General features: G+C 45.9%; 1 protein-coding gene across 2 annotated transcripts in view; it reads right to left on the bottom strand.

Annotated features, from left to right (window-relative positions):
* Positions 1 to 27,775, bottom strand: part of LOC135260694 (zinc finger homeobox protein 4-like) — a 55,252-nt gene extending 27,477 nt beyond the window's left edge. The window contains exons 1-4 of one of the 2 annotated variants that reach the window (XM_064346127.1): positions 27,448 to 27,775; positions 16,247 to 18,810; positions 15,388 to 15,890; positions 931 to 1,162 (exon numbers count right to left, since the gene is read on the bottom strand). In XM_064346127.1, coding sequence (XP_064202197.1) covers positions 931 to 1,162; positions 15,388 to 15,890; positions 16,247 to 18,764 — 3,253 coding nt within the window. In that variant the 5' untranslated portion in view covers positions 18,765 to 18,810; positions 27,448 to 27,775. Of the gene's footprint in view, positions 1 to 930; positions 1,163 to 15,387; positions 15,891 to 16,246; positions 18,811 to 26,128; positions 26,888 to 27,447 lie in introns of those variants that run through there. The other variant, XM_064346128.1, reaches the window with a different exon arrangement.
* Positions 27,776 to 27,975: the final 200 nt, after the last annotated feature.

The following is a 27,975-nucleotide window of genomic DNA, read 5'->3' as shown; positions in this document are numbered from 1 at the left end:
CTTTTTTGGAGCGCCTCTCTCCAAACGCAGTTAGCGGTTCCCCCCGGCCCTGGCCAAACCCCAGCCAAAACAAATCGCACCGTTCGTGCCCGTGAAGCGGCAGTTAACGTTTGAATTATTACATAACGGATCCTGACTCCGGTGCCGCGGTTATATAAAAAAATAAAAAAAAAAAAAAAAAAAATCGCTGGATCCCCCTCAAAGAAAAGCGTTCGTTTGTTTATTCTTTTTGTTTTTTTTTCTTCTTTTCTTTCTGTTACGCGTCTCAGAACGGATTCGGGCGTGTTGTACTTATTAGTTACTGGCAGCAGTGAAAGCGTAAAACGAAAGACAAATTGCTTCAGTCATGACAAAGGAAATTAAAGCTCTCTCTCTGGGAAGGGGGATGGGAGTTTAACTGTTGGACCCTCCTAAGGTAGTGTAGTTTCATGACCTCCTGCATGCCTGCTAAAGATGTCACTAACGCACCGTTTGGGGGGGGGGCGGGGGGGGGGGGGGTCAGGAGGGTTTAATGGGAACATTGTGTTCATTCTGAAGAGTTTAAGGCATCTGGCGCGTTGCTCGATGAGTTTGGGGTTTTAAGCGGCACGTAGGGTTTGGCCAAGTGTGTGGGGGGGGGGGGGGGGCGGGTGCAGGAGGGCCAGCAGAACTCAACAGTGCAAAAAGAGAAGTGCTGAAGACAGAGGACCCAATTATTATCACATATCCTGGGTGGGGCATCACTGTAGTGCCCAGTCATACAGACCTTAATATAGGGCAGGCCTTTACACAATGGAAGCCCCCATGATTAAGGGTGCCTGCTATGACAATAATAGTCCAGGTCAGGACACCCCTGTGCACGTAGCTACCCAACACTGCAAATAGTTTCCCATAAAAATCTTTTTGAAATCACTCGCTAAGCACGTTGGTGACCGTGAAGCATCTACTCACCGGACTCTTTTTTTGGACGGTCCTTGACGTAGAAGAGGTCGCCCAGAGCGTCCGGCTCGGACCCCAGCCCCTGCCGGAAGAACTCCAGCTTCTGCGAGCCCAGCGCCTGCTGGTGCTTGGTCGAGTGGAGGTGCTGCACCAGGTGGAGCTTGGCTTTGGTGGAGTAGTCACACAGCGCGCAGTAGAAGTAGCAGGAGTCCGAGTTTAGCATGCTCTCCTGTTTCTGCAGGTGCTGAGAGAGAAGGCAAAAGGACAGAAGGATGACAGGTGAGCAAAAGTTCCCACAAGAGTTAACAAACATACGCTGAAACAAAGCTACTGGCGTTCTGCGAGATGCACACAGGCAAATGTCTCTTGCATCACCTTTGGAAATGAAAGCATTCCATACACTTTCACAGCAATGATGCGCACAAGAAATCCACATCACCTCTAATTCAGGCTCTCTGTAGAGATCAAGAGCCCACATCTGAAATCTGCTGACCGCCACAACGCTAAACACACATTTCCCCTGTTTGTGTATTCTTATATGTAATGTGCCCATTTGTGCGTGCGTGTGTGTATGTGTATGTGTGCGGTGTGTGTGTTCGTGGTTGTGTATGTACAAGCGTGTATATACGGGTGTGTGTGCACGTACGTGTGTGTATATACACGTGTGTGTGTGCATGTGCGTGCGTGCGTATGTGTATGTCTGTGTTATACCACATGTGTGTGTGTAATCGGTGTGTGTGTGTATACAGGTGCGTGTTGTGTCCCCAGCACCGCGCCCTTTCTCTCCAGCTGTGCTACATGGGAAACTGCAGGGCTCTGGGACTCCACAGGCTTTAATGTGAGCCACTGCTTCGCTGTGAGCGCGCTCCTGAACAGACCTTCCAGAGCCTAGCAGTGCGTCTTACTGTGAGCGCGCTCCTGAACAGGCCTTCCACAGAGCCTAGCAGTGCGTCTTACTGTGAGCGCGCTCCTGAACAGACCTTCCAGAGCCTAGCAGTGCGTCTTACTGTGAGCGCGTCCTGAACAGCTTCCCAGAGCCAGCAGTGCGTCTTACTGTGAGCGCGCTCCTGAACAGACCTTCCAGAGCCTAGCAGTGCGTCTTACTGTGAGCGCGCTCCTGAACAGGCTTCCACAGAGCCCAGCAGTGCGTCTTACTGTGAGCGTGCTCCTGAAAGCTCCACAGAGCGCTACGTGAGCGCTCCTGAACAGACCTCACAGAGCCTAGCGTGCGTTACTGTGAGTGCGCTCCTGAACAAGCTTCCACAGAGCCTAGCAGTGCGTCTTACTGTGAGCGCGCTCCTGAACACTGTCCACAGAGCCTAGCAGTGCGTCTTAGTGTGAGTGCGCTCCTGAACAGGACTTCCACAGAGCCTAGCAGTGCGTCTTACTGTGAGTGCGCTCCTGAACAGGACTTCCACAGAGCCTAGCAGTGCGTCTTACTGTGAGTGCGCTCCTGAACAGACTGTCCACAGAGCCTAGCAGTGCGTCTTACTGTGAGCGCGCTCCTGAACAGACCTACCAGAGCCTAGCAGTGCGTCTTACTGTGAGCGCGCTCCTGAACACTGTCCACAGAGCCTAGCAGTGCATCTTACTGTGAGTGCGCTCCTGAACAGGACTTCCACAGAGCCTAGCAGTGCGTCTTACTGTGAGTGCGCTTCTGAACAGGCTTCCACAGAGCCTAGCAGTGCGTCTTACTGTGAGTGCGCTTCTGAACAGGCTTCCACAGAGCCTAGCAGTGCGTCTTACTGTGAGGGCGCTCCTGAACAGACTGTCCACAGAGCCTAGCAGTGCGTCTTACTGTGAGCGCGCTCCTGAACAGACCTTCCACAGAGCGTCTTACTGTGAGCGCGCTCCTGAACAGGACTTCCACAGAGCCTAGCAGTGCATCTTACTGTGAGCGCGCTCCTGAACAGGACTTCCACAGAGCGTCTTACTGTGAGTGCGCTCCTGAACAGGACTTCCACAGAGCCCAGCAGTGCGTCTTACTGTGAGTGCGCTCCTGAACAGGCTTCCACAGAGCCCAGCAGTGCGTCTTACTGTGAGTGCGCTCCTGAACAGGCTTCCACAGAGCCTAGCAGTGCGTCTTACTGTGAGCGCGCTCCTGAACAGGCCTTCCACAGAGCCTAGCAGTGCGTCTTACTGTGAGCGCGCTCCTGAACAGACCTTCCACAGAGCCTAGCAGTGCGTCTTACTGTGAGCGCGCTCCTGAACAGACCTTCCACAGAGCCTAGCAGTGCGTCTTACTGTGAGCGCGCTCCTGAACAGGCTTCCACAGAGCCTAGCAGTGCGTCTTACTGTGAGCGCGCTCCTGAACAGACCTTCCACAGAGCCTAGCAGTGCGTCTTACTGTGAGCGCGCTCCTGAACACTGTCCACAGAGCCTAGCAGGGCGTCTTACTGTGAGCGCGCTCCTGAACACTGTCCACAGAGCCTAGCAGTGCGTCTTACTGTGAGCACGCTCCTGAACAGACCTTCCACAGAGCCTAGCAGGGCGTCTTACTGTGAGCATGCTCCTGAACAGGCTTCCACAGAGCCTAGCAGTGCGTCTTACTGTGAGCATGCTCCTGAACAGACTGTCCACAGAGCCTAGCAGTGCGTCTTACTGTGAGCGCGCTCCTGAACAGACCTTCCACAGAGCCTATCAGTGCGTCTTACTGTGAGCACGCTCCTGAACACTGTCCACAGAGCGTCTTACTGTGAGCATGCTTCTGAACAGGCTTCCACAGAGCCTAGCAGTGCGTCTTACTGTGAGCGCGCTCCTGAACAGTTTTCCACAGCACGTAGCAGTGCGTCTCTGGCAGGGGCGTTCACGGGGGGGGAGCTGCTCCGCCTTCAGGCAGAACGAGGGCGAGCATGTCCTCAGCGTTCTCCTGATAATGACCCGGGCAGACACTGCCAAACATCCCCCCTTCCCCCCCCCCCAAAAAAAGAAGCACTACTTCCTTTATCTAGTCTTCTGAACAGAAATAGAAAAGAAATAAAATGGAACAAAACAAAACACAAAACAAAAAAATCCCCCCCAAAAAATCTGCTTTCTACGAGAGTCAGGGAGGATCTGAAGCGCCTGCAGGTCCGTTTCTGAATAAGCCCCTGAGATAAAAAGATGTTTTAAAAGGCTGGGATTAAAATCACAGCAAGTGGCAAAGCACATACATATTTCTTTTTACTGAGAGAGACCTACAGTGTTTTCTCAGAACCCCCCCCCTCGGCAAAATGTCTCCTGGGGACCACTAAAACGTCTTTAAGTTTTAATTAAGCGGGGGGTTTGTCAAGGGAAATATTTTTGGCGCTGATCCAGGGTAATTAAATCCCACTATCCGTGTTTCTTTCCCAAGAAAGGCCCCACAGACATGTTAGGAAACTGAAGCAGACTGCAGGATCGTCATTCCTGTACAGCTTATGCAGGCTACATATAGAGCAGGGTACAGTTAGCTGGGACTGGATCTTCATTCCTGTAGAGCTGATGTAGGCTACATATAGAGCAGGGTACAGTTAGCTGGGACTGGATCCTCATTCCTGTAGAGCTGGTGTAGGCTACATATAGAGCAGGGTACAGTTAGCTGGGACTGGATCCTCATTCCTGTAGAGCTGGTGTAGGCTACATATAGAGCAGGGTACAGTTAGCTGGGACTGGATCCTCATTCCTGTAGAGCTGATGCAGGCTACATATAGAGCAGGGTACAGTTAGCTGGGACTGGATCTTCATTCCTGTAGAGCTGATGTAGGCTACATATAGAGCAGGGTACAGTTAGCTGGGACTGGATCTTCATTCCTGTAGAGCTGATGTAGGCTACATATAGAGCAGGGTACAGTTAGCTGGGACTGGATCTTCATTCCTGTAGAGCTGATGTAGGCTACATATAGAGCAGGGTACAGTTAGCTAGGACTGTGCTGGTTCATCATCCTTGTGGAACCTGTGTTCATAATGAGTAGGCTATTTACATGAGGTCATTGTTCTTATCAACGTCACAGTCAAAGCCTTGCTTGCTCTTCAGCTCAATCACCATAAAAGGCATAACGGAAGTTAACTTTTCTTTTAAAGACAATGTCTGCATTCAAATTATGAACCGTTTTGTGACAGTTTGCACTTCTAGTGTAGTGCAAATTGATGATTCTTGTCAAGGCATATTAAAATGGTGTTTCTGGAAACATAAAAGTATTTTTTAAACTTTCACAAGATTCCCAAAAGAAAGAACTTAGAATTAATGATGCCAAATATAAACATTCTCTGCTAAGCCAGGACAGCAGAGATCAGTAAGAGCTTGACAGTCAATACCAGGCAAACTAAAAACACATAATGCACAAGTCGCAGTAATTAAAATCCATATTTAAACAGAATGCATTAACAAATTAAACAATAAATAAGCACCGTCATAAATGAAATCATGCAATGTGCCAAAATCATTAAGTCATTATAAATATGAATCACAACGGTGGCATTACTGCCAGTTTCTTTGAGACCTCTATAAACTATTATTTTGAAAAGTTCTCTCTCCATTTAAACACAGCAGTAATGTGATCCATCCAGAACACTAATGGCTTTTAATTTATGAAGTTTTAGCAGTGTCATCTTTACAAAGCAGTAACCGATTGCACAGAGACTGTGGTAAAATAAATACTAGCGCCATTATGTCACTTCTTACAGCTCCCTAATAAATATTGCCTACTGCAGCATGCTTAAAAAACCCATTTGATTTCACCTCATTTACATTACAATTTATAAAAGTATTAAATCTCATACAGTATCTGCAATACTTTCTGTATAAACCGTACACTGTATGACTCAAGTTATGAACTAGGGACAAACAACTGTGGCATTTGTGTATAAAGAGTCACAACACAGATATGTAAAAATAAAAACATCACGGACAATGTACGTATTTTGTCATTGTGAACAAAGCCATAATCTACTCCACCCATAAACAGCAGGATCTGCTCATAATCATACCATTGAGCGATAACCTCTGAGCAATAACTGTTATTGGGCCTGTGGCAATCAGGGGACAGTCATACTTAAAAAGGCCTACGCCTAGCAAACCACATGCAATTGTTCTCGCTTAAAAGAATGGTTGCCTGGGGGGGGGAATACCTGTAAAAGGTATCTAAACAAGTCCAGAGCATTACAAATGGCATTTCAATGGGAGGAAAAATAAGACTTATTATGGCACGCTGTGTAAACATAATTCTTTTTACCTGTCAGGAAGAACAGAATGCCTGAACCTGTGGGAAATCAATTCCGGAATTATAGTAATACTCTTTAGCCACACGTCACCACTGCTGTTTCTTAGCATATCAGCGATTCACTGTGATTCGAACATATCTGTGCCCAGTAATGCTCATTTAGTGGAGTCCTTTCCGAGCTGCACCAGTTTCTCACAAAGAAACACAACAAAAGCCTGCTTGTTTCCTCCACACCCCCGCCCCTCCCCCCCCCCCCCCCCCCCCACCCCCCTCTCTCGTTCCATCAATACTGACACCCTACAAACACATGTAACAAGAAATCAGTATTGAGCCAGAAGAGGGGGGGGGGGGGGGGGGGGGGGGAATGTAATGCAATATCACGGGCAGGGTGGCAGTCGCCAAGCTAAAAGCTTCACGGAATGGTATGCACTCCACGCTACAGAAACCGGTAAATCAAAGAGCTCAAAACCACCCCAGCGATTGACTTACCCAGTCTTAACTCAATACAAACATCAAATAGAATCACAGCACAGACCTAAAATTATTATTATTATTATTATTATTATTATTATTATTCTTATTATGTGATGCAAGTCCAACAAACTATACCAATTACAGTTACTTCTTGCATTGTTTAGTAAATCTTTGTTTGCTGCGTCACCACTGGTGAAGTGGGACTTTTATACCATCTACATACATCACTGCAGTCTCTCCAAAATGAAGAATACACAAAGACATACAGTGACACCGAACAGTCTGTAAGCGTAATGCCAGGATATGCCATTTACCGCAATCATTCTTAGGCCACCATCAGAGCCAAAGATTTTTTTCAGATTGGCTACCAACAAGCGTGTCTCATTTCAAGGGAACCAAATCTCTAGCACGGGAAATATGACACTTTTAAGCAAAATAACCGAAGGGAAGAACAAGAGCAGACTGCGGAATGCGGTCCGGAATGGTACGCCCCTGTCAGTGACATCACAGCTGCAGCTTCCGTCCATTACTGTGGATGTAGAGGCCCCTGAGGATCACAAAAAATGTGAATAGAATGTTCTTAACTGAACATTCCAATCCTGATGTCACAGTCGCTGCTGGTAACGGAAAGAAACGGGAGTTCAAAAAACACGGACTCGGAATTTTGAGAAAGCATTCCAGAAGACCTACTCTTCAAAGGGTTACGCGTAATAAAAACGAATGGAAGAAGAAGAGCGGACTGTGAAACGCAGTCCGGAATGGTGCAGCCCTGTTAGTGATGTCACAGTTGTAGCTTCCATCCCTGTGAATAAAGTCACAGCAGCGCCTGCCATCTATAAGTGCAATGGTACAGTCCTGCCACTGACATTACATAAACATGTCTCATCCAATGCAATGCAATGCAATGGTACCATCCTACAGTATTAGCAGTAGTACAAGTTAGGAACATATGTAAATTATAGGGTTACATTTAAACAAACAGCAGTTTAAAAAAAACTAGATTTTCTTGTGGTTGTCATCGCCCCAACAAGCCCCTCCCACCTCATCCACACTCTCCCCCCCAGCTTTTACACACTTTTGCATCTTATTAATGGCCCTGGAGTTCGTCTGTAACTAAAGGATCGTCTTCCTGAGGGAGAGCACGCTCCACACAGGAACCTGCGTTGTAAATACTAAACATCCGTTTGTTTGTTTTTTTCCCCCCCTGCCTACATTTCAAAATATATTGTACTTCTTTCACATTTCAAGCAAAAATGAGAGTAAAATTCCTTGAAACAATAGCACAGCACAGGAACCGTGTATACACACACAGGAATACAAACATACTTCCTGATATAGTACTGATATAGGTACTAGACATTTTTTAATTGCATAAAAAGTATGTGCATGGCAGAATGGCAGACAGATGTCGCATTAAAGAAACTTTACAACATAAACGAAAGTGTGAAATAATCACGACGGTAATGAACTGTACTAATTGTCCACATCCAAAAGGACGGAGAACCTAGCCAGACCGACAAATGCACGCGAGCGCTAACCAATTAAGGAAAAAAGTAATCATGCTAATTTAACTAAATTTGCAGTAATGAAAAATGGCAATCCTCAGGAAAGCGAGAGTGACTTCCACTGGGTCTACGTCATGGCATTATGGATTAGACTATTAGGCTGCTAGTAGCCGGCTAATCCTTCCACAGCAAAGGGAGCTAAACCACACTGTGTTTCAAATCCAGGCCAGGGGAGAACAGGAGGTTAACTGAATCCCTTATGCCTGTAATGGAATATTACACACTATTATTATCTCCCTACTGAGTACCTGATGGTTGAGCTCAATTACTACAGGAATGCTTTTTACTTTTCCTGTTCGATCATGCGTTCAAAAAAAAAAAACCTGCAAAAAAAGTACGGGTGTTTCTTTTGGTCCACGGCCATGAAGAACTAAGCACAAGACACATCCATTATTTTAAAAACGTTGCACGGTTTTTCACTGGGAAAATACAATTAGGCCTACTGCATGCCAGAGAATTTATGTAAAATGAGATGATGTAAAACTTACACACAGAAAAAAACTGCAGCAATAAAACTCCCTTGTATTTCTTCTTTTTAAAAAAATATTTTTTCAACACCTTCGATTTTGTGCGCCTTTCTCAAACTGTTATGCTGGTGCGAGTTCACAGCGAAACTAGGTTAAAGCTCCCATGATGCACCGCGGGTGCGTTGGGACTGATAATAATAATAATAAGGGAAATTCCCAACATCCTTTGCTGTCGGTCATGTGGCCGAATGTGGCTGCTGCAGCCAATCCCTTCTCTCCCACGCCCCTACACACACACACACACACACACCACAGTGGCTACTCTTCTGAAAATCATTCATGCTGATCACTCAAAAGGCTGAATATGTATCTGATTATGCACTCAAAAAAAGACAAGCGTTGCATCTGGTCGAATTTGTGACAAAATTTATGACAAAAAAAGTTTAGGCAGATAAGCCTAAACATTTTTCTGTCCTCACATTCATCGGTCCTCAGGTTTAAATCACACGTATATTTAATCTTCAACTCCCCCCCCCCCCCCCCATTCAGAGAAAGATTAATATTGGAATGCATGGGGAGGTGAAAGTTGACACAATTGGAAATATATAAACACTATAAACACCCCCACCCTCCCGCCCCCACCTCCCTTACACACACACACGTGTAGACAAATGCATTCACACACAGAGAACGGTGCAGGCAGATTTGTGCTGGGTGCACTTGGTCTGTGGCCTGACCACACAGACCCACACAGAGATTTAAAGCTTTATTAGTTTCTCCCCTCTTCGCATCCTTTGTAGTGCGTCATAAAAGGAAGCAGAGCCGCTCTGGAATAATTCTCTTTTTTAACAAGCTCTTTTCAGGAGCTACACACACCGAAAATGCATTTTACACGATTGCATTTTAACAGTAGAGCCGTACCACAAAATTATGCAGGCCTCAAAATTTCCTCAAAACAGACCCATAAAATATTTTTTTTCCTCCAAATAAAGGAAGGAACTTTGTTTGCTTATGAAATAAAGCATAAAAATAAAGAGCTGCTTCCAGACTGTTTCTAGCCAATGTTGGACATCACCCACCCTCCCCCCCAAAAAAAAGAAAAGAAAAGAAAGAAAAAAAACAAGAAAGACTTAACCAAAATGAAGGCGAAGGCTTTTCTCTTTTTTTTTGTGTTAGTCAGGGAGGGATACAGGAGGATGGGGGCTTTCTTTAAAAAATAAAAACCAGAACGCCTTTCCACGCGAACCGTACCAATCGTGTACGCTCGACTCGGTCTGTCCTGCTTTCTGCGGAACACGCTCAAAGCTCGGGGGGGGGGGGGGGTAACAGCGGTACCACACGCGACGGTTCCGACGCCGCCTCACATCGGGCGGGGGGCAGGGGGGCGGGAGGGGGGGAAGTGAGCCTGGCTTGACAGATGCGGCAGTGTTGCGCAGTTAATAACACCTGTCACTGCGCCGCCATCTCATGATGTGAAGGTGAGCGGAGAGAGAGAGGTCAATAAAATGGGGGTATATAAATGTCTCTCTCTCGCTCTCTCTCTCTCTGACACATAATTATTACACATGTTATTAATATTAAAGGGAAAACGCGTACTGACAAACAAAAAAAAAAAAACTGCAGATGCGCAACCATGCATGCATAGAAATGCAAAATAACGAGCACGCATTTGCATGTACACACCCTCACGTGGGCACACACAACTGCCACTAAAACATGAGCACTAGATTCACATTTCAGTCATTTCACAGATTTAATCCAGAGTGATACACAAAATGGAGAACCAGCAGCATTTCTTAAAAAGGACTATTCACAAAATCTCACACACACACACACACACATACAACATGCAGACATACGCACACACGCACACACAAACATACACACACAACATGCAGACACACAGACACACACAAACACAGACACACACACAACATGCAGACACGCAGACACACGCACACACGTACACGTGCACACACAAACACAGACACACACACACACAAATACACAACATGCAGACACACACACACACACACACACACACACACACAACATGCAGACACTTAGACATACGCACACACACACACACACACACACAAACAACATGTAGAACACACAGACACAGACACAGACAACACACACACACACACACACGAGGGGGGGGGGTTGGAGACAGCTGAGGAACAGGTGTGTCGTACCCATTTTCGGCTTCCGTGCGTCACCCGCCCACCACACCCAGCGTCCGGAACATTCTCAGGCCACCGTGCACCTGCACGAGCCCTCCCCTCTAATGAAAAGGACATAGCCTGCCATCTCACAAAGCCATAACACAAACCTCAGCAGGCCGCACAGATGTGCTCCTTCCTAATTCATGTGTGTGCATGCCTGAGATTATTTTTTACCATGAACACTGAAATGTTAACCATATTCAGTGGAACATGGCCCCCCCCACCAACGAACTATGTCAAAGAGCCTCTTTCATACACATCAACGGTTCACCTGTGCCATTTTATAATTTACTTTAAAACAAGTGTCTAATGTAAGCAAACTGAATGTCAGTATGCAGTCACTATTAAACATAGCACTATTAGACTAGTTATTAGAACTAGCAACTGATCTGGACACAGTTTACTGTAGCCTATGTGTTGCAAATAAAAGACATCTGGTACATGCAGTTTCACATTGGGTACAAAGCACTGATAAAACAGGAGCATGCTTTAATAATTTTCCAGCCGCACAGTTCTCTATGCCGCAGTCATGTGGAAAGGTTATCACCCAATGCCTCCCGAATGCCTTTCCTTCTAAATATAACATTTAAAAAAATATCCAAAAATGATTTATTTATTTCATCCTTTATTTTTACTACCACCTCCACAAGTATGTGCACAAAATAACAGCCTTCCCTTCAAACAAAAGCACACGCACCACACAAAAAATGCAATCAGCAGGCCAGGGGCTTTTTTTTTCCCCCATCCCAAATTTAAGCGGGGAACAGCTGGTGCGCATTGCCGGTGGCGTAGGGAACCCACGGGCTGCCTTCTCCTTCCCCTCAGAACACGGCCCGTGGATTTCCACCTGCCTGACGCCCGCCAGGAGGGATAAATAAAGATGGCGGCGGGAAACGGGGGAATCTGCCGTGTCTCTCTGTGTGTCCTGTGCGTTAGCCACTTATGGGCCTGCAGAGAGAACCAGCCACCAGCACTCAGCAAGAATAATACAGATTCGTGTGTGTGTGTGTGTGTGAGAGAGAGAGAGAGAGAGAGGTAATTGTGAGTGTGTGAGAGAGAAAGAGAGACAGAGGGCAAGATAGAGAGAGAGAATAGAAGACGTATAAAAGAGACAGATAGATGAACGAACACACAAGTTTATCTATTATGTGTAATAATTGCGTGTGTGTGTGTGTGTGTGAGTGAGAGAGAGCGAGCAAGCGAGCGAGAGAGAGAGAGAGAGAGAGAGAGAGAGAGAACAGAGGATGTAGAAAAGACACAGACAGATGAACGTGCCCAGTGAAGAAAACATGGCTGTTTGAAACGCAGAGAGAGAGAAATAAAGACACAGATGAGGCCAGATGCTTGGCCTGACAAGTGGTCGCTCAGATTTAATTAACAACAAACAAATTGTTTAAAAGAAAACAGTCAAGTTTGTGCTCTCAGTAGAACAACGATGCGAATTGATGCAACTGACCCTAGCATTGAAGAAATTGTAGCTGAATGAGAGGTGATTAATAACCCTGCAGGGAACATATTTCATTTTTTAAGTGGCAGTAGAACCGTTAGTAGCCTACTGTATATCGATTTCTCAGACCCACACGTGCTTCTGTCTTCCCTCCACTGAAAAGATGGTCAAGCGGGTTGTGTCCATTTCACTGCATCCTTTAGAACAGCCACAAAAGCTCCAATGAATGAACCAGACCTTACCTTTCCATTTTTAAAATAAAAAACACAAGAAAACCACATTTTTTAAAATCAGAATTCCTAGGTAATTGCTCGGCTAGTTGGATGTGTAAAGGCATTTGTCTCAAATGTAATTTGTAGTATCCTTGCAAACAGTGTCCGGGGATCATTGTTTCCCATGAATGACATCCATGGATGGGCCAAATTAACAGCCACACTGTTTGTTCAATCGATATATCCAAGTTTCAACAAGGAGGGTAACTACTAGTTGCTAAAATGAACGATGGTTACATCTCACTTTCAGCTGAATTTATTTTTTAGACACCTATATTTAGGTTACATTTCAGCTTAGGTCTAACACTGTGTGTCAAACACTTGTCTCCACAAGTAGTTGCCGTTGCTAGGGGTGATGCTGTATTAGCCGAGAGGGTTAGCACCATACCTGACGAGCTCGCAAGCTAGTATCAGTTAATCAGTCGACTGACCATTGATCCACACGGGAACACTGATCTGACTCGAGCCTCCTATTCCCTTTCTTTGTATTTATACGCGTGACATGTACGACCCCAGTCAAAAAAAAATAAAAAGAAACAGAAAGTGCTACCCCAACCAGACAAACAGATAGCAAATAAAAGAAGACAGAACTGCTCATTTGCGATGGATTGGCAGCCAGGGGCTACAGTTATTGTTGTGTCCACATGCGCACATGCACACACACACACATACTCTATGCGAGCATTCAAGCACACAGAGAAACACACACTCATAACACGCACGCATAAGTACCGACCGCACACCTGCGTTCTGCAGGTGACCGTGTTCGTGGAAAATGGCTGTCCTTTCGAAGAAAACGACAGTCATTTTCTGAAGGGGCCCCAGCGGGTGGCAAAGCACGTCGGGTTAAACTATACAGAAAGGAAAATCGAAAGAAAAAAATCTACACGTCAATTTTTGAGCCTCGGGGACACGTGTACCGGAGAGCAGGCGTTTAAATTTCAGCCGCACGGCGCGTGAACCGGTAACAGCCACACGCGCACGTGCACGGGTACATTAAGGTCCACGTTCAACTTCGTCTGCGCGACAAAGGTACACGTGCCCTCGCGCACAAACCGAAAAAAAATAAATAAAAAATAAATAAAAAATAAAAAACCCTCGGCGTGACCGAGGACTCGCCCCGGTTCGGCCATTGTAAACGATCTTTGTTACCATGGCGCCCTTTGTTACCCTTTTTACGGGACGACCGAAGCGTATGAATTCAAACCGCCGCGGCCCTCGCCCGCCTTCCCCGCGGACCTTCGAGGGCTGGGCCTCAGACTCCCACATGCAATTCTTTCAGTTCAGGACCTCAATTGGCCCCTGCTGGCTCTATGCAGGCTTCAGCGTTGCCGCTGTTTGGTTACTGAATGCCACATTACTTACTCTCACTGGACTGAGAGCTTTTTTTTTCTTTTTTTCCTTCTTTTTTTTCTCTCTTTTTTTTTTTTTTTTTTTTTAAATAAGTGGTTCTGAGATTAGACCATTTTAAACTTCGTCCCGTTGAAAAACCTGGCATCGCATTTTGTACATTTTCTTAAAAAGCTGCACTTCCCCTCTAAACGATTACGTTTCACGTGATCACAAATCTTTTCTAATGATTTTTACTCGCCACTATAAAATAAGATTTTGTGAACAATGGCCAGGTTTCCACACCATCTTATTACAGTCACCGGCAGTTCATAAATTAAGTCTCCAAAAATAAACAGTCAGACTTTTCTGAATTCATAAGACAGGCTTAATTCAGGTTAATGGATGCTTGTTATGCTAGCAAAGCTTACATGGGAGACTGCTAAATGTGTCCGAGATGGACACCGTCAGTCTATGAATTCGACAGATCAGCTCTTGTTTTTTCAGGCAGTGCCCCCGTGTCACCGTGAGTCAACTCCCGAAAGGACTCGAGCAAACAGAGAGCCGAAACTGAAACGAGAGGACCTCCCCTCTCCATTTCAGTCACATCCGCCATCCCGCGTCCTCCGCAGGGCTGGAATAGGGCAAGTATCCAACAGGATTCAGAGCGCCATTCTTTATAAAACAACAAACGTTTCCAATACTCTCTCAGATACACTCAAGCTAATGCAGAAATTTCTAATACTCTCTCAGATACATTTAAGCTCATATAGAAATGTCTAATACTCTCGCAGATATACTCAGGCTGATATAGAAATGTCTAATACTCCCTCAGATGCACTCAAGCTCATATAGAAATGTCTAGCCTAATACTCTCTCAGATACACACAAACTCATTCACAAATTTATAATACTGTCTCCAATGCACACAAGCTGATAAAGAAATTTATAATACTCTCAGATATAAAAGCTGATACAAAAATGGGAAAAAAAACATGTACGTGTGCACACACACACACACAAAGCTCATTAGACTTACTTTCAAAGATAAGTGAATTTTCTATAAACAAATTGAATAATATCTTTGGCACTGGTCTTTTAAGGCAACTCCACCTGAAACAACTCATCTGCCCTGATCCAGAATGCTACGTACAGTTTTGCACATTGTGTGCGTTTACATTTTTATTACTTAAAAAAAACTGTTTGACTCATGATTCACCAGTTCCACCTACCCTCCACAAAAGTGGACTTCAGAAAGATACTAGAGAAACGGGTACTTTATGTCCAGGAAATTCAACAAAATCAACACTTGCACAGTTCTCAAAAAAACCAAAAAAAAAAAAAAAAACACCTACTCTACAGGCCATTTTCCCCTCTGCTCTTAAGTCAGCATGACTCAGACATATTCTTTTCTCTAGTGCAGCTTCCTCCCCTGGATCGAACAAAAAAGCAAAAACCATCATCATTCCAAACAGCAGCAGTTCTCCCGCAGACATCCCGTACGTACCTTGTAGAGCTTCGTTGCCGCCTCGTGCCTCTGGTTGGCCGTGTGCTGGCGTAGCTTCTCCACGCTGTTGCTATGGTAATCACACACGTTGCACTTCAGGTGCACGGGGTTGCTGATGGCCACGTCCTTTAGCCTCCAGTAGTTCGGCTCCCCCGCTTCCTTCAGGTGAGCCGCCAGCTGGTACCTGTGCAGGTGTCGGTCGGTCTGGCAGTGGAGCAGGAAGTTGGCCCGGAGCTGGGTGCTGTATCCGCAGAGCCTACACTGGTAGTGGTCGCCGACGATGGTCCTCCAGTCCTCCAGGGGGAGCACGCGTTCCTCACTCACATGCAAGCTCAGGGCCTCCAGGCTGTCCGAGGCAAACCTATTGCACAGGCTGCACTGGTACAGCTTCTGTGGGTCACAGGCGCGTGGCGACAGATCTCCAGCAGGAAGGAGGGGCAGGTCATCACCTTTCGGTTGACCGCTGCCAAGATGGACGTCCTTTGCCAGGTCAATGTCATTGACTGAGATAAGAAGCGAGAGAAGATGGAGGAGAGAAAAGGAGATGACGAGAGTAATGGAGAGCAGTAAGAAGAGGAAGCGGGGAGCAAAACAGTAGACAGAAAATGGAAGGGTGTGAGGGAGGAGATGGAGAATCAAGAAATGACTAATAACAACAATCCCTTTCAGTAGCCAAGGTCCTTCAATCGGAGAGGTTCTAGTAGATATGCTGTCTCTCCAGAATTTGTATGATCTTAATTTATACAACAAAGGCTCCCACACAGATTTAAAACACCAAACATATCATTATAAATACGTGGTTGGGAATTCAATATTTTTTTTTTTTTACTCAAGTATTAAAAGAAATAAGGTTGCTTACCCAGTCCTGGGATCAACCCCGCGGATGTAAAGGGACTGAACTGGAAGGGGTTGACCATCATGTGCGATAAATCGGCAGGACTCTCCAGCTTCAGGCCTGGCAGGCCCATGTTCTGGGCCAGGTAATACTGGTAGAGCTGGGCCTCGGCCGGCACCACGCCCGGCTGCAGGCCTCCTCGGATTTGCTTCAAGGTCTGCTGCAGGAGCATGATATTGTGGACGTGCTTCTCACTGGTCATGTGGATTCTCAGGTTGTGAGCCACGCTCGTCTCGTAGTCGCACACCTCGCAGCGCCAGCTCGACCTCTGTTTGGGTTTGTTCGGGGAGGGTACCCTCCCGCCGACCCCGGAAATGGGCGCGGAGTGGGTCGGGCGGGCATCCACCATCTCCACACCGCCGTTTTGGAGCACCTGGACGTTGGTCAGGTGCCTGTCCGACTGCATGTGGATGGTGAGGTTGCCTTTCGTCGTCGTGGAATAGTTGCACACCTCGCAGTGGAAGGGCTTGTAGCCACAGGTGTGGCTCTCTCCGCGGGACAGTCGAGGATGGGGCTGGCCCGTCCCGCAGTAGGGGCAGGAGCTGCCCATCTCGGGGTGCTTCTCCTTCACGTGGGCATCCAGGCTCTGCTGGTACTTGTAATGCCAATTGCACATGGGGCACTTCAGAGCCTTGCACGGAATCCCAGACTGGAAAGCGACCGCGTGATCACTCAGAGAGTGGGATGACGCCAAGTCGGGGTCGCATTTGGGGTACTTGATATCCCTGCCGGGAGATGCTCGCCCTGTGCCGGCGTTGTCTAGCGTTGTACTCGGCCTGCCGGAAGCCTGGTGGAGAAGCGGGACAGGGCTGCTGACGCTCCCTCTCCGCTCGTCCAACGACGGAGGTGCGGCGTCTTCTCGACCCTTGCGCTCCTTTTCACTTCCACTTTGGCCATCGGCGCCACTGTTCTGGTCCCTTGGGGCAGCTGCCTGCTCGGTCATCTCTCTACCGGCAGACAGAGTCGCAGAGAAACGGAGGCTCTCCTTCACCTCGGCTTTCGAAAAGTCGGACGGTAAAAGAGAAGCGCTTTGGTTGGAGAGAGCGAGGTCGTCGGCGGCGGCAAATTCCGCACGTCTGCCAATGGGATCGTCGGCATCCTCCTCGCTCTCGCTGTAATACATTCCGCCGTCGTCCTCGGTGTCAGTCAGCGTCTCCCCGGGTTCGCTTTTTATGGAGCACGGGACGTGCGAGAACGCAGCTGCGTCGCCGTCGTCCCTTTTCCCGGGTCTGTTGACATCGGGGGACTTGCCCGCCGTGCCGGACAACTGGTAGCCGTGGGGCAGGGCGGTAACCAAAGGCAACGGGGCCTGCAAGTTCACTTCAGCCTTTGGCATCGCTGACTCTTCTTCTGGAGATGCGGAACCCGCGGTCCCCTGAACAGAGGGGAAGCCAGCGTGCAGGGAGGCACCTCTCTCCGCCTGAAGGGCGCCCCATAAGACACGCAAGCTAGGATCCAGACGCGCGGGATCAGAAGCAGAAAAAAACGGGGAGAGACAGAGGGGTTTTTTTGGTTCCAGAAAGCTTATTAAGGGTTCCCTGTCCTGACCGATCCCTTGTATGATCGCAGAGACGTGCTTATTGGCCAGGACCTTCTGCTCCTCCTTGTTGAGGGACATCCGATGGTCCTGGACGGCGTGGTTCACGAAGGACCTGACGTAGCCGAAGGACATCCTGCACAAGAAACACATCAGGACCGGCTTGTTCTTGCCATCCTTCACCAAGCCATCGAATCTGGACAGGTCCAACCCGTTAGGGGCATCTTTGGATACGCAGGAGTTTTTGGAGCCGCCGTCGCCGGTCCGACTGTCTCCGTCGCCCTCGTGTCGGAGATCGTAGACGCGGAAGCTGTGCAACACCGGGCCGACGCCCGCCAGCGATGAGGTATTCGGGGATGTCGGATCAGCCGCCAACTGTCTCCCGAGAGAGGAGGCGATGTGGAAGGTGTTGATGACCTGGGGGAAAAAGGGCACGGGAGTTTGGCGGTTGAGAAGGCCCGACGGGGAAAAGAGGGCGTGCACTCCAAGGGGGGAGTTCTGGACACTTTCTCCGGGCTCCTTGATAATGAAAGCTGACCCATTGGGCTGGTACACGATCTCTCCTTCGAGGGCTTCCACGTCGCTGTCTTCCTGGTCGCTGACCTCGCTCCCGACGCCGCCCTGCGGAGGCACCCGGCGGCCATTCGGGCAGCGGTGCTCCATATACGCCTGCAAGCTGGCGAAGGAAACCCCGCATTCCTTACACGGGATCCCGTCCGCTGAAGCGCCCCCTGTGGCAGGCGTAGTCATTGCGCTCGGTCGCGCCGCGGCCTCTCTCTGGCCCGCGTCCATTTTCAGGCCGCCGTCGGTGGGGTCGTCTTCACTGAAGGACCCCTCCCCCGCGCCTCTCTCCGAAACCTCGCCGAGGAGCAGCGTCTCGCATGGCTCCTGCACGTCCCGCCTATCATCTTGCCTCGGGGAGGAAGAGGAGTCACCAGTTTCCATGGTAATGGCTTTGCAGAGATCTCATCTCATCCCACCTATAAGGATCCTATATAAAAATACAGTAGGAGAAATGGTATTAACACATGCCATGCTTCACCACCTCAGTGCTTATATTTAAGAGCACACTACACTACATTTACAGTCACAATAACATTTAAGTCTATTCTATAAATTATACATAGATATATACAATATGAGCATGTGTGCACACTGTATATAAATATACACGCACAGGACACAGCTGTAAGTATGAGAAAAAACAATGTCGTCTGAATACTGGGTTCAGATCGCCCCCATTTATAAAAAGATGCTGCTTCCTTTAGTGATCCTGACCCAGCCCATTTCAATGGACCATGAAGACGCTGTGAAGCGTTTAAAAAGGATTAGATCTTCTCAGTGGAGGAGGGGGTGTAACGCGAATGGAATGCTATTTTTGACAGCGTCTGGGTTTCCAAGAAGGAAGCCTAAAAAAGGCATTTTGCAGTGTTCTTTTTTTTTTTTTTTTTTAACCTCTCAGTCTTCCCGTTTACTTACGAGATGCAAAATGGAAGAGGTTTTAGGGAAAGACGGATTTGTTGATGTTTCCTATAAGGCTCTAAAAAAGGACGACTTTGATTGCAAGTTGAACACACACAAACACACACACACACACATACACGAGTGATAAGAGGTTTCAGTTCTTTGTCCTCGACACCGAATCCTCTACATATCAATGAGGCAGAGGCAAAGGATGCCAAAGACTACAGTATATCTTATCCAGGCCACTGCAGGTCTAATTGGAGTTGTTCATTTGTACAGAACTTATGAGGAAACATTACAGACCCTCTGTACCTATCAGGGACAGACTTAATTACCGTTCTATGATATAAATATAGAATGGCTTACTTTTAGTTTAGAAACCAATAGCGAGTAGGCAGTAAATATAGAGCAACCCATTTAAAAAACCCACATAAACAATGCACCTGTCAGTGACACGACAAATATCTGCTCTATTACTCTGCTTTCTGCTTTTTAAGTGGCCATTTTAGAAAAATACCGTACTAAATGTAGACACTGTGAGGTATAGATTACTTTCATACAGTGAAATGTTCCCAAACTAAAGTGTGACCTTCTCCTAAATCAAAACAAATACGGAAGAAAAATAAAAACAAAAATATTTCTGTAAAATATGTATCATGGTTGACATTTTGAAAGGACAACACAGGTATAGCCAAGGCTGGTTCAGGAGAGATAGCACCAGAATTTATTCTGTTGAATAAATTTATTTTCTGAAAATGGATTCAAGATTTTATGATTTAGGCTACTTCCCAAGAACCACAGATGCCCTTATGAGAAACAGAACAGCTTTTTTGTCAAGTTCAAAATTCACTGCCATAATTTCAGGGGAAGCCCCAAACTGATGTGGATGAAAGGACAAATCTAGCCTTTTCATATTGAAAGAACCATTTACCAACTATCCGATGAACCACAAGGTAGAAGAAATTTAAAAAATAACAAAGACAAGCCAAAAAAACAAAAATAGGGATGCTCTTTTTCAGTCTTCCAGCTTAAACATTTTAACCAGTGACTAGGGTAGGCCTACATCATCGTAATAGAACGTGCCGTTCTGTTAAAAGATGCGCGCTTCTCTTTTTGAAAGAAATCTGGAAACACTCGAGCGTTAATTGCAGCTGATTGGAAATGGACCGTGCACACAAAGGGCAGCCCACGTCCAGACAATTAAACCACGTTAATCGGCCTAAAGAGCAGTGATGAAATCCACCGACGTGTCTTACGAGCATGTGACGACCCCCACCGCAAACTTTAAACTCGTGTCACGACAAAGAGGAGAAGTCTCCTCAATCTTAAAGTTGGAGGTGTACAGGAAGTAAGCCATACTTACAGTGAGCCTGCGTAAAAATTGAATTTGAACAGGAGGTATAGGAGAGAGAAAGAGATAATATGTAATACTTAGGGCTGTGAGTTTAATTTGGAGCAAATAAAAGAGGGGAAAAATGGGAAAAAGGAAAAAGAAGCTGTAGCTTTTACTGCAGTGGTGTTGTGTGACCTGGTGAGATCGTGTTCAAGAAACTGCACTGTTATGCATAAATATCCCATTTACCCCATGCACTGCGTTACAGCAAGGTCAGAAATGGCTGTCATGCAGCCAATTCTCTCAAGAAATGCAAAGCAGGAACTCTGTAAAGCAGAAATATGAATATTTTGAAAGAATTTGAAAATATTACTCCACTTGTGTTTGCTAAGGGAATCATGCAAACAAAGCTAGTGGCTATCAGCACATGGTGAATATGATTACGTGAAGTTATTTGACTGATATTGGACAGACTATATAATTTATGGGAGACCGTTTCTGTTCTCCGCAAGAACAACCATAACTCAATTAGTTTTGGTAACTATACCTGTATTTTAATTCAAAGAATAGTGTCTCTTTTTGAATTTACTAAAAGCATCTGTGTTCCTCTGGCTGCACAGCTAGTTCACTTCTAATTGTTATGCTCTAATTCTTTAAACTACTGGCCTAAACATAATCCATTTAACAATTTAGTAGTAATGTGCATTTTAACATCCCTAAATCCATACATCGCCACGCTATGGCCATTCAATTGCTAGCTCTATACGTCTGCACAGTGCCTGTCCTGACTGATGTAGGCTATATTTGACCCAGGCTAACAGTTTCACAAGTGCTAGTAAGTAAACAGAATGAACACAAGGATTAATATGCATTTTAACATCAGACTGTTGTCTGACATCAAGAAGTCAAAAGAAGTCATCCAGAAGTAGAAGATTTGTATATTTTGACTCATGCTGTCTTCCAGGTGATTCTTACCACATTACCCAGCTGTTCAACAAAGCCTGCTGCCCACATTCAGCTGGCCTGCCAAACTATTCATAATCATAACTGTAAACATTTTATGATTTTTTTTTTTTTTGGAGAAACAATGAATCCAAAGATACTATGTCTAATTAGGTCAGGAAGGAACTTGAACACTGATTAAAATCCATTAAATGACCTTTAGTCGATTGAATAAATGTCTAGTAGTTCTTAAGTCATATAAAATACAGAGTGGCTATCTAGTCTTTCTCAAAAGCAAAACAGACAAAAATTCTAAATCCTACCAATAACAAAGCAAAGGTTGTTGAATTTTAAGGAAATGCACAAAAGTCACATTTACTTTCAGTTGGCAGTCCTTATTTACTCATGTAATGGACAATGGCTAACAACTAGTGTGCCGTATTACAGAGAACATTAGCGATAGCATCTGCACCACTGGAAAAAAAAAAAAAAGAACAAGACAGTGAACCTCTGTACTTCGTCTGACTCACAATCCGAGCCCCATCTTTGTTTACATGTTCACAACGCAGATCCCGACACCATATGTGCTTATGCAAGCAAGAGAGCAGGCATTAGCCAGGGAGAAATGGAAATACCTACGGCCTTACAGACATAATAGCCCACTGGTTAAGGGCAGAACCTGCCAAGCCTTTGCTTCACCTGGATAATCAAACATTTCCCGAAAGTATATATCCAAGGAAATGGCTAATCTGCACTCTGCGGTCAGAAATGCAAATGTGGCCTACATTACATTCGTTTGCCGATAAAGAGTGACAATACACTGTTAGGCAGGCAAAGTTTTGGAGCTATGAGTTTCAGTTGAGAACAGGCGCACAGACCGATTCTAAAATGGTGGCAACAGATAAGGGATTCTGCAAATTCCCCAACAGTCATTTAATATCGCAGAAAGACAACCAGTGTAATTCACTTCCCTCTCATTAACACAATACATTATTGTTATAACACATTATCGCTATATTATGTGTTTCCTGTGCATGACAAATGAAAAAAAATGTTAATGTACGTAACTGTTGGTTATGCTGAGGCTAACCAAAGATGCCCAGAACTGCTGCAATGCACTTTTTCGGGTCTAAGAACTGGATTGGATTGAAGCAATCGGTCTCCAAAAAAAAAAGCCACCAATAGCCGTACAGCAAGCATAATGAGATCTCATGGAAAACGCTATGCAAATAAACGGCTCCCACGCAAATCATTACACAAAGAAGCTTACAAACAAGTTTCACCCCGAAGTGAATTACCGCGCATTCACCGGGAACACAAACACAGCTTCGGCTCATTAGCCGGCACAATCAACCAGATCGCCAGAGAGACTAATGAAAAGTCGCTATGGCGCGAACTCCGCCGACAATCGGGCGACGTCTTTCCCCGCGAGCCGACCCGTGATATCCATTATCAGAGGCCGGGACAATGGCGCGGTTTGTCCCCGGCTGATCTCCGCGTAGCAGAGCCAGACGCCCGGGGTCGAAAGATTTTTTTTTTGCATATGCTAATAACAATTAAGGACTTAATTACGCGCGGGGGGGGGGCTCGTTCCTTTGGAGCGCCTTCGGAGGTTGGTTTTTGGAGCCCATCCAAGATCTTTAACCCCTTCGCGCGACAGCGAAGTCGGCGGGGGCCTCCCCCGGGGTAGAGCGCAACCACAGCCCCCCCGAGGTCCGCTTAGGGACCGCCCACGGCTCGTCTCTGAACAGAACTTTCGCCTCCTCGTTTAACACGTGTACGCAATCAAAGCTCGACTGTTCCGCTTCAGCCTCCAGATTAGACTTCAAAAACTTGTTCCACCCTCACCCTCCCCCCCCCCCCCCATCCACCCTGGATTTAGCTGCACGTAGCATCGCCAACACTGGAACGGCGGCCCTGCACCGGACTGATTTACACCAGCCTTGGTACAACCAACCGCAAATTATGGATTTAAAATATGCTCCAGCAGAGTTTATATAAAACCATGTTCTTTTTTTTTCCGCTTTAGTTTACTTCTCCTCGCAATTTAGAATTTGGCGGCCATAGTTGCTGCCCAGGCCTGTCAGTGCAATGTCCTCCGTCAACTCGGGGCGTTTCAGACCGACGCGCGTTTCCTGCGGCCTCCGGCTGCGCAGTCCCGATCCAGCTGCGCGAGCTCACGCGCAGCTGACGCAGGCAGACCGCAGTCGCCCCGATTCGCCGGCTACGGGAACCGCCCCTGCGGGGCTGGGGCGGGCGAACCCGTAAACACCGAAGCCCTCCCTCCATGGACGTCGCTGTGGCCCAGTTGCGCGTCGCCCGCGCGCCGTCTCCAGGCGGGCCGGTCGGCGCTAGCGGAGTCCGGCTACGAGTCAAACCGTTCAGCCCAGCGCCACGCCGGGGGGGGGAGGCCCAACCCTTCATCTGTTCCCCCGCGACCACTCGGGGCCAGAAAACCGCACCGTAGCCCTAAACGATGTCAAAATAAACGCACCCCGGTCCTCAACAAAGGCGGGAACATTCCTTCAGTGGCTCGGGACGGCCAGCTGATAGCCACTCTGCCGAACACGCAGAGCAGGCATCTGCCCCGCACATGATCTGCCTTAATGAACGCAAATGACGGTTAAGCAGGACTAATCACCGCTCATCACGATTACGCCGCTGCAAGAGTACAACACAGTCGCAGGAAAACAAATAAGCGCGTTTATTTAATCAGGATTTCATATCCATTTACAGAGGCAGCCTCAGACTGAAAGACAATAACGCAGAAGAGAAACGACAGAAACAACAATAACCTTGGAAACATGTGGCATTAATAGCGTTAAACCGAAACGGACAGGAATCTTTAGCGCAAGCAAACAGCTGGTCCACGATTAAAAGGTCTTTCGCCTTCTACTCACAGGTATTTATTTTTGCAAGAGCAAATAAGAGATCCCGTTCTATGCTCTGGGGTGGAACATTTCACACAGAATGGAAAAACAGAATGTTCTCTCACACGAGCACTGTACACATCTGTGCATAGGTTGGCCTAATGGTAGGGGGGCTATAGAATAAATCAAATATGAAATAGCCTACTGTTTCTACTGGGGTTAGGAAAATAAGCAAAGGAAGACAGCGACTAGGCCTATTTCATCTCCCTGTGGCACCCTCTATCTTAACTAATTTCACGCAGTTATGGGCATTGTTTTTTTTTTTTTTTTTTTAATCCAAGCTCAATATAATACGTGAAAATAAGGTAAAACAATTCAAAATAATTGAGAAATCTTTCCCTTTTTTTTTTTTTTGCATGAGTTAAGGTTCTTAGAGTCTCGCAATGTCTGCAGATCTATTTCCAACCCTGGGACGCTGCATGCAAATTATTCAGATGGTCCAAAAGGCACATTATAGGCCTCTCTCCGTGGGGAAGAGGGGGTCGGAGAGATTCCGCCTCGTCGAGACGAGACTTTCAGCCCACCGAAGTAGAAACCATAAAAGAAGCGAACGAAAGGGAAATTTTTAAGACCTGAAATATTGATTCGCACATAAATGTCATTCTGGGGAAAAGGGCAACATTGGAATGGCACAGGATGGGCTTTTTCACGAACCTGGGAGACACTGTGGAGCATGTGCTGCACACACACCGCTTTTCGCTAACATTCGCCACATCTTTCCTCACCGTTTAATACGTATAACCTCACACGGATTCATGATAACACGAACCCTTTCCTCACACATACGTGTGGCGAAATCCACATTGGTGGCGTGGGACCACAACGACCCTGATGCTGCACATATTCATATAATTCTTTTATTTCTATTTATTTTTTTGTATGAAAAATGTAATATTACACACCATTTATAATTTCTGAATTTGACAGTTTAATAACAATGAATACATAATAGGTCAAAACATTCGATTGAGACCATTTCTTGCAATACTGCAGCTGTCTGAGTGTTTGCTAGTAGATCTATGCAAGTGTCAACAGTCTAATCCCAATACGTTATAATGTTTTGCAAAGTAGCATACCTGGCCTATGAATACACACCTCCAGAAGCACATTAGGTATAACACAAATAGATGCCAAAATTTAGAAGGCTAGTAAGCTTATTAATTGTGCAATAATGTGGTAAAACAGAAAAAAAATAAAATTATAATCTTGAAACCAGAATGACTACAAAACACACACAATGTACAGAAAACAGAGAAAAACTAATGAGATTATACAACTCCATAAACAGCACAGTATTCGTTATTACACATTACTATTTGTCATTATTATTATTATTTGTTATTATTTTTATTATTATTATTATGTTTACAGTGAAAAGTCCACGTGATGCCAACATTCGTCTCCAATAGCCAATAATCGATACGATAATGTAGGTCATAGAATTATAAAGTTTAAAAAAACGGTTATTAGTATTACGTTTAAAAAATAAAAATGTAGGCTATCGCACACGCGAAGACTGCGGTTCATTTGAAGTTAGTGTACAGGGAAAAATGTTGACTTTTGAATAAAGAGGAATCTATGGATGTTCGGGTATGTGACAATGAGCGCTGGTAATCAAAGAAAGCTATGCAGTTACGTACCCCGGTTGCTGTTTGACCAGTGTTATGTTTTTTTTTCTCCTCTCTCAAGGCAAACGATCGATGTGAACTATTGTCTCTTCGCAATCTGAGCCATGTCTCTTCCTCTTTGTATCAGCCAACCAACAATAAAAACAGGTCGTCCCCTGTATCCCACGTCTCATCCGAACAGCATAAAACAAATGGGCGTCCTCAAATAACTATCACCAAGCAAAAAAAAAAAAAAGAAAATAGCAAATAATTTACACTGATGAACACCTGGGGGAGAAAGACAGCGTTGCTCTGACGAAATGCAAAACAACTGAACGTTCTGATTAAAGTTCTTCTGCAACGCAGTAGCCTACTCTTAACAAATCAATTTTGCTGCTGCTGCTACTGCTCTGTACAATTCCCGATCTGGGACTCGGCCTGTTCTGCTTGCTGGACAAGACATGCTAGAGGTCAGGGCCGTATTCCATCGTCCGAACTCCTTTTTCGGTAACACAGTCATGCCAATCACCGTAAAGGGAGGAACTACTTTTCCCTTTGCTGTTGACACATATGATCATTCTACAATTAAACATAACATCAAAACATCACATCAGAACTTAAACTATAGTATAAGGGTCAATATTTACCAATGCATGAAACAAGGTGGGACTCAATAATAATAATAATAATAATAATAATCCTTCGCTGTGTATAGCCTACATCTTGAGCGCCTTTTAGCGTCAAAATGTTCTGCAAATATACACGTTTAGGCTAAAATGTAAAGACAGATGTAACTATAGCGTTCCCATCTACACTCAAACGAATCCGTTGCTATTTTGGTCTGAATGGGTTCGTTCATGCAGACTACTTCTGTGGGTTCGGATTTACACACGGGCCGAACTCTTCCTCCAAGAAAACAACCAAAATCCACATGCATGTGACATCCGACCTGTCAGGTAATTTTCGATATTCTTATTCGACGCGAAGAATGCGATAGCCAAGTGTTCTCGTTGGTAACACTATCAGCGAACCCCATAGAAGACGGAATAAACTCAACCAGCTAGTTTTACAGGGGTTTAGGCAATGATGCCGCTGTTCCTCGTTTGGCAGCCTATCTGTCTATACTGACAGTTCCCAGACCCCGAAACCAGAGGAAAGCCCTTGAGTAAACAAACTAATACACGTTTTGAAGACACTATCGTAAAAATCGAATTGAACAACTGTAATCTGTAGAGAGTGGAATATAAAAGATTGAGCTGGTTCAATTTAGAAAGAAAATCAATACTCGACCTAAATTTAACACGAACTGCTCGATAAAGTTGAAATAGAGAAAGAGCGGGAGAAAAACTTACTTTCTAACCCCACGCAGTTTTCTTTGTCTCCTTCCTTGATATTGTTACTTGTAGCAGGTCGCATCCAATCGTCACCAAAGTTAACCACAAGAAAGGGAAAATACAAATAATCATAAAAAAATAATCCTTCAACTTTCATAAGACAAAAAAATAGTTTATAGAGACGTGAAATGATCCTTCTTGCTCGTTAATGAAAACGCGTCCACCGCTGCAGTACAGTTAAGGTTGTGGAGGATTTTGAAGAGGACAGGGAAAGCATATCCAATGTGTCTTCATTCCGCTAATTATTATCGTTTTACTCCTGTTTTTAAAAGATGGCTGATTAAGTAGAGTGCGCATGTCTTTGTGTGTCTATTCCCGATATGCACTCTGGGAATGATAGAGGGAGAGAGAGAGAGGGAGAGAGAGGGAGACAGCGAGAGAGAGAGGGAGAGAGAATGAGAGGGGGGGGGGGGGGGCAATTAACGAGGTGATCAACATTTTCAGCATCTTTGATGACGAGCCTTTTCGGAGTGGAGAGCTTTACGC

The sequence above is a fragment of the Anguilla rostrata genome, chromosome 8, assembly GCF_018555375.3.
Source record: "Anguilla rostrata isolate EN2019 chromosome 8, ASM1855537v3, whole genome shotgun sequence".
Lineage (NCBI taxonomy): Eukaryota > Metazoa > Chordata > Actinopteri > Anguilliformes > Anguillidae > Anguilla > Anguilla rostrata.
The sequence above is the reverse complement of the archived record's forward strand: the minus strand, read 5'-3'. Positions and strand labels throughout refer to the sequence as shown.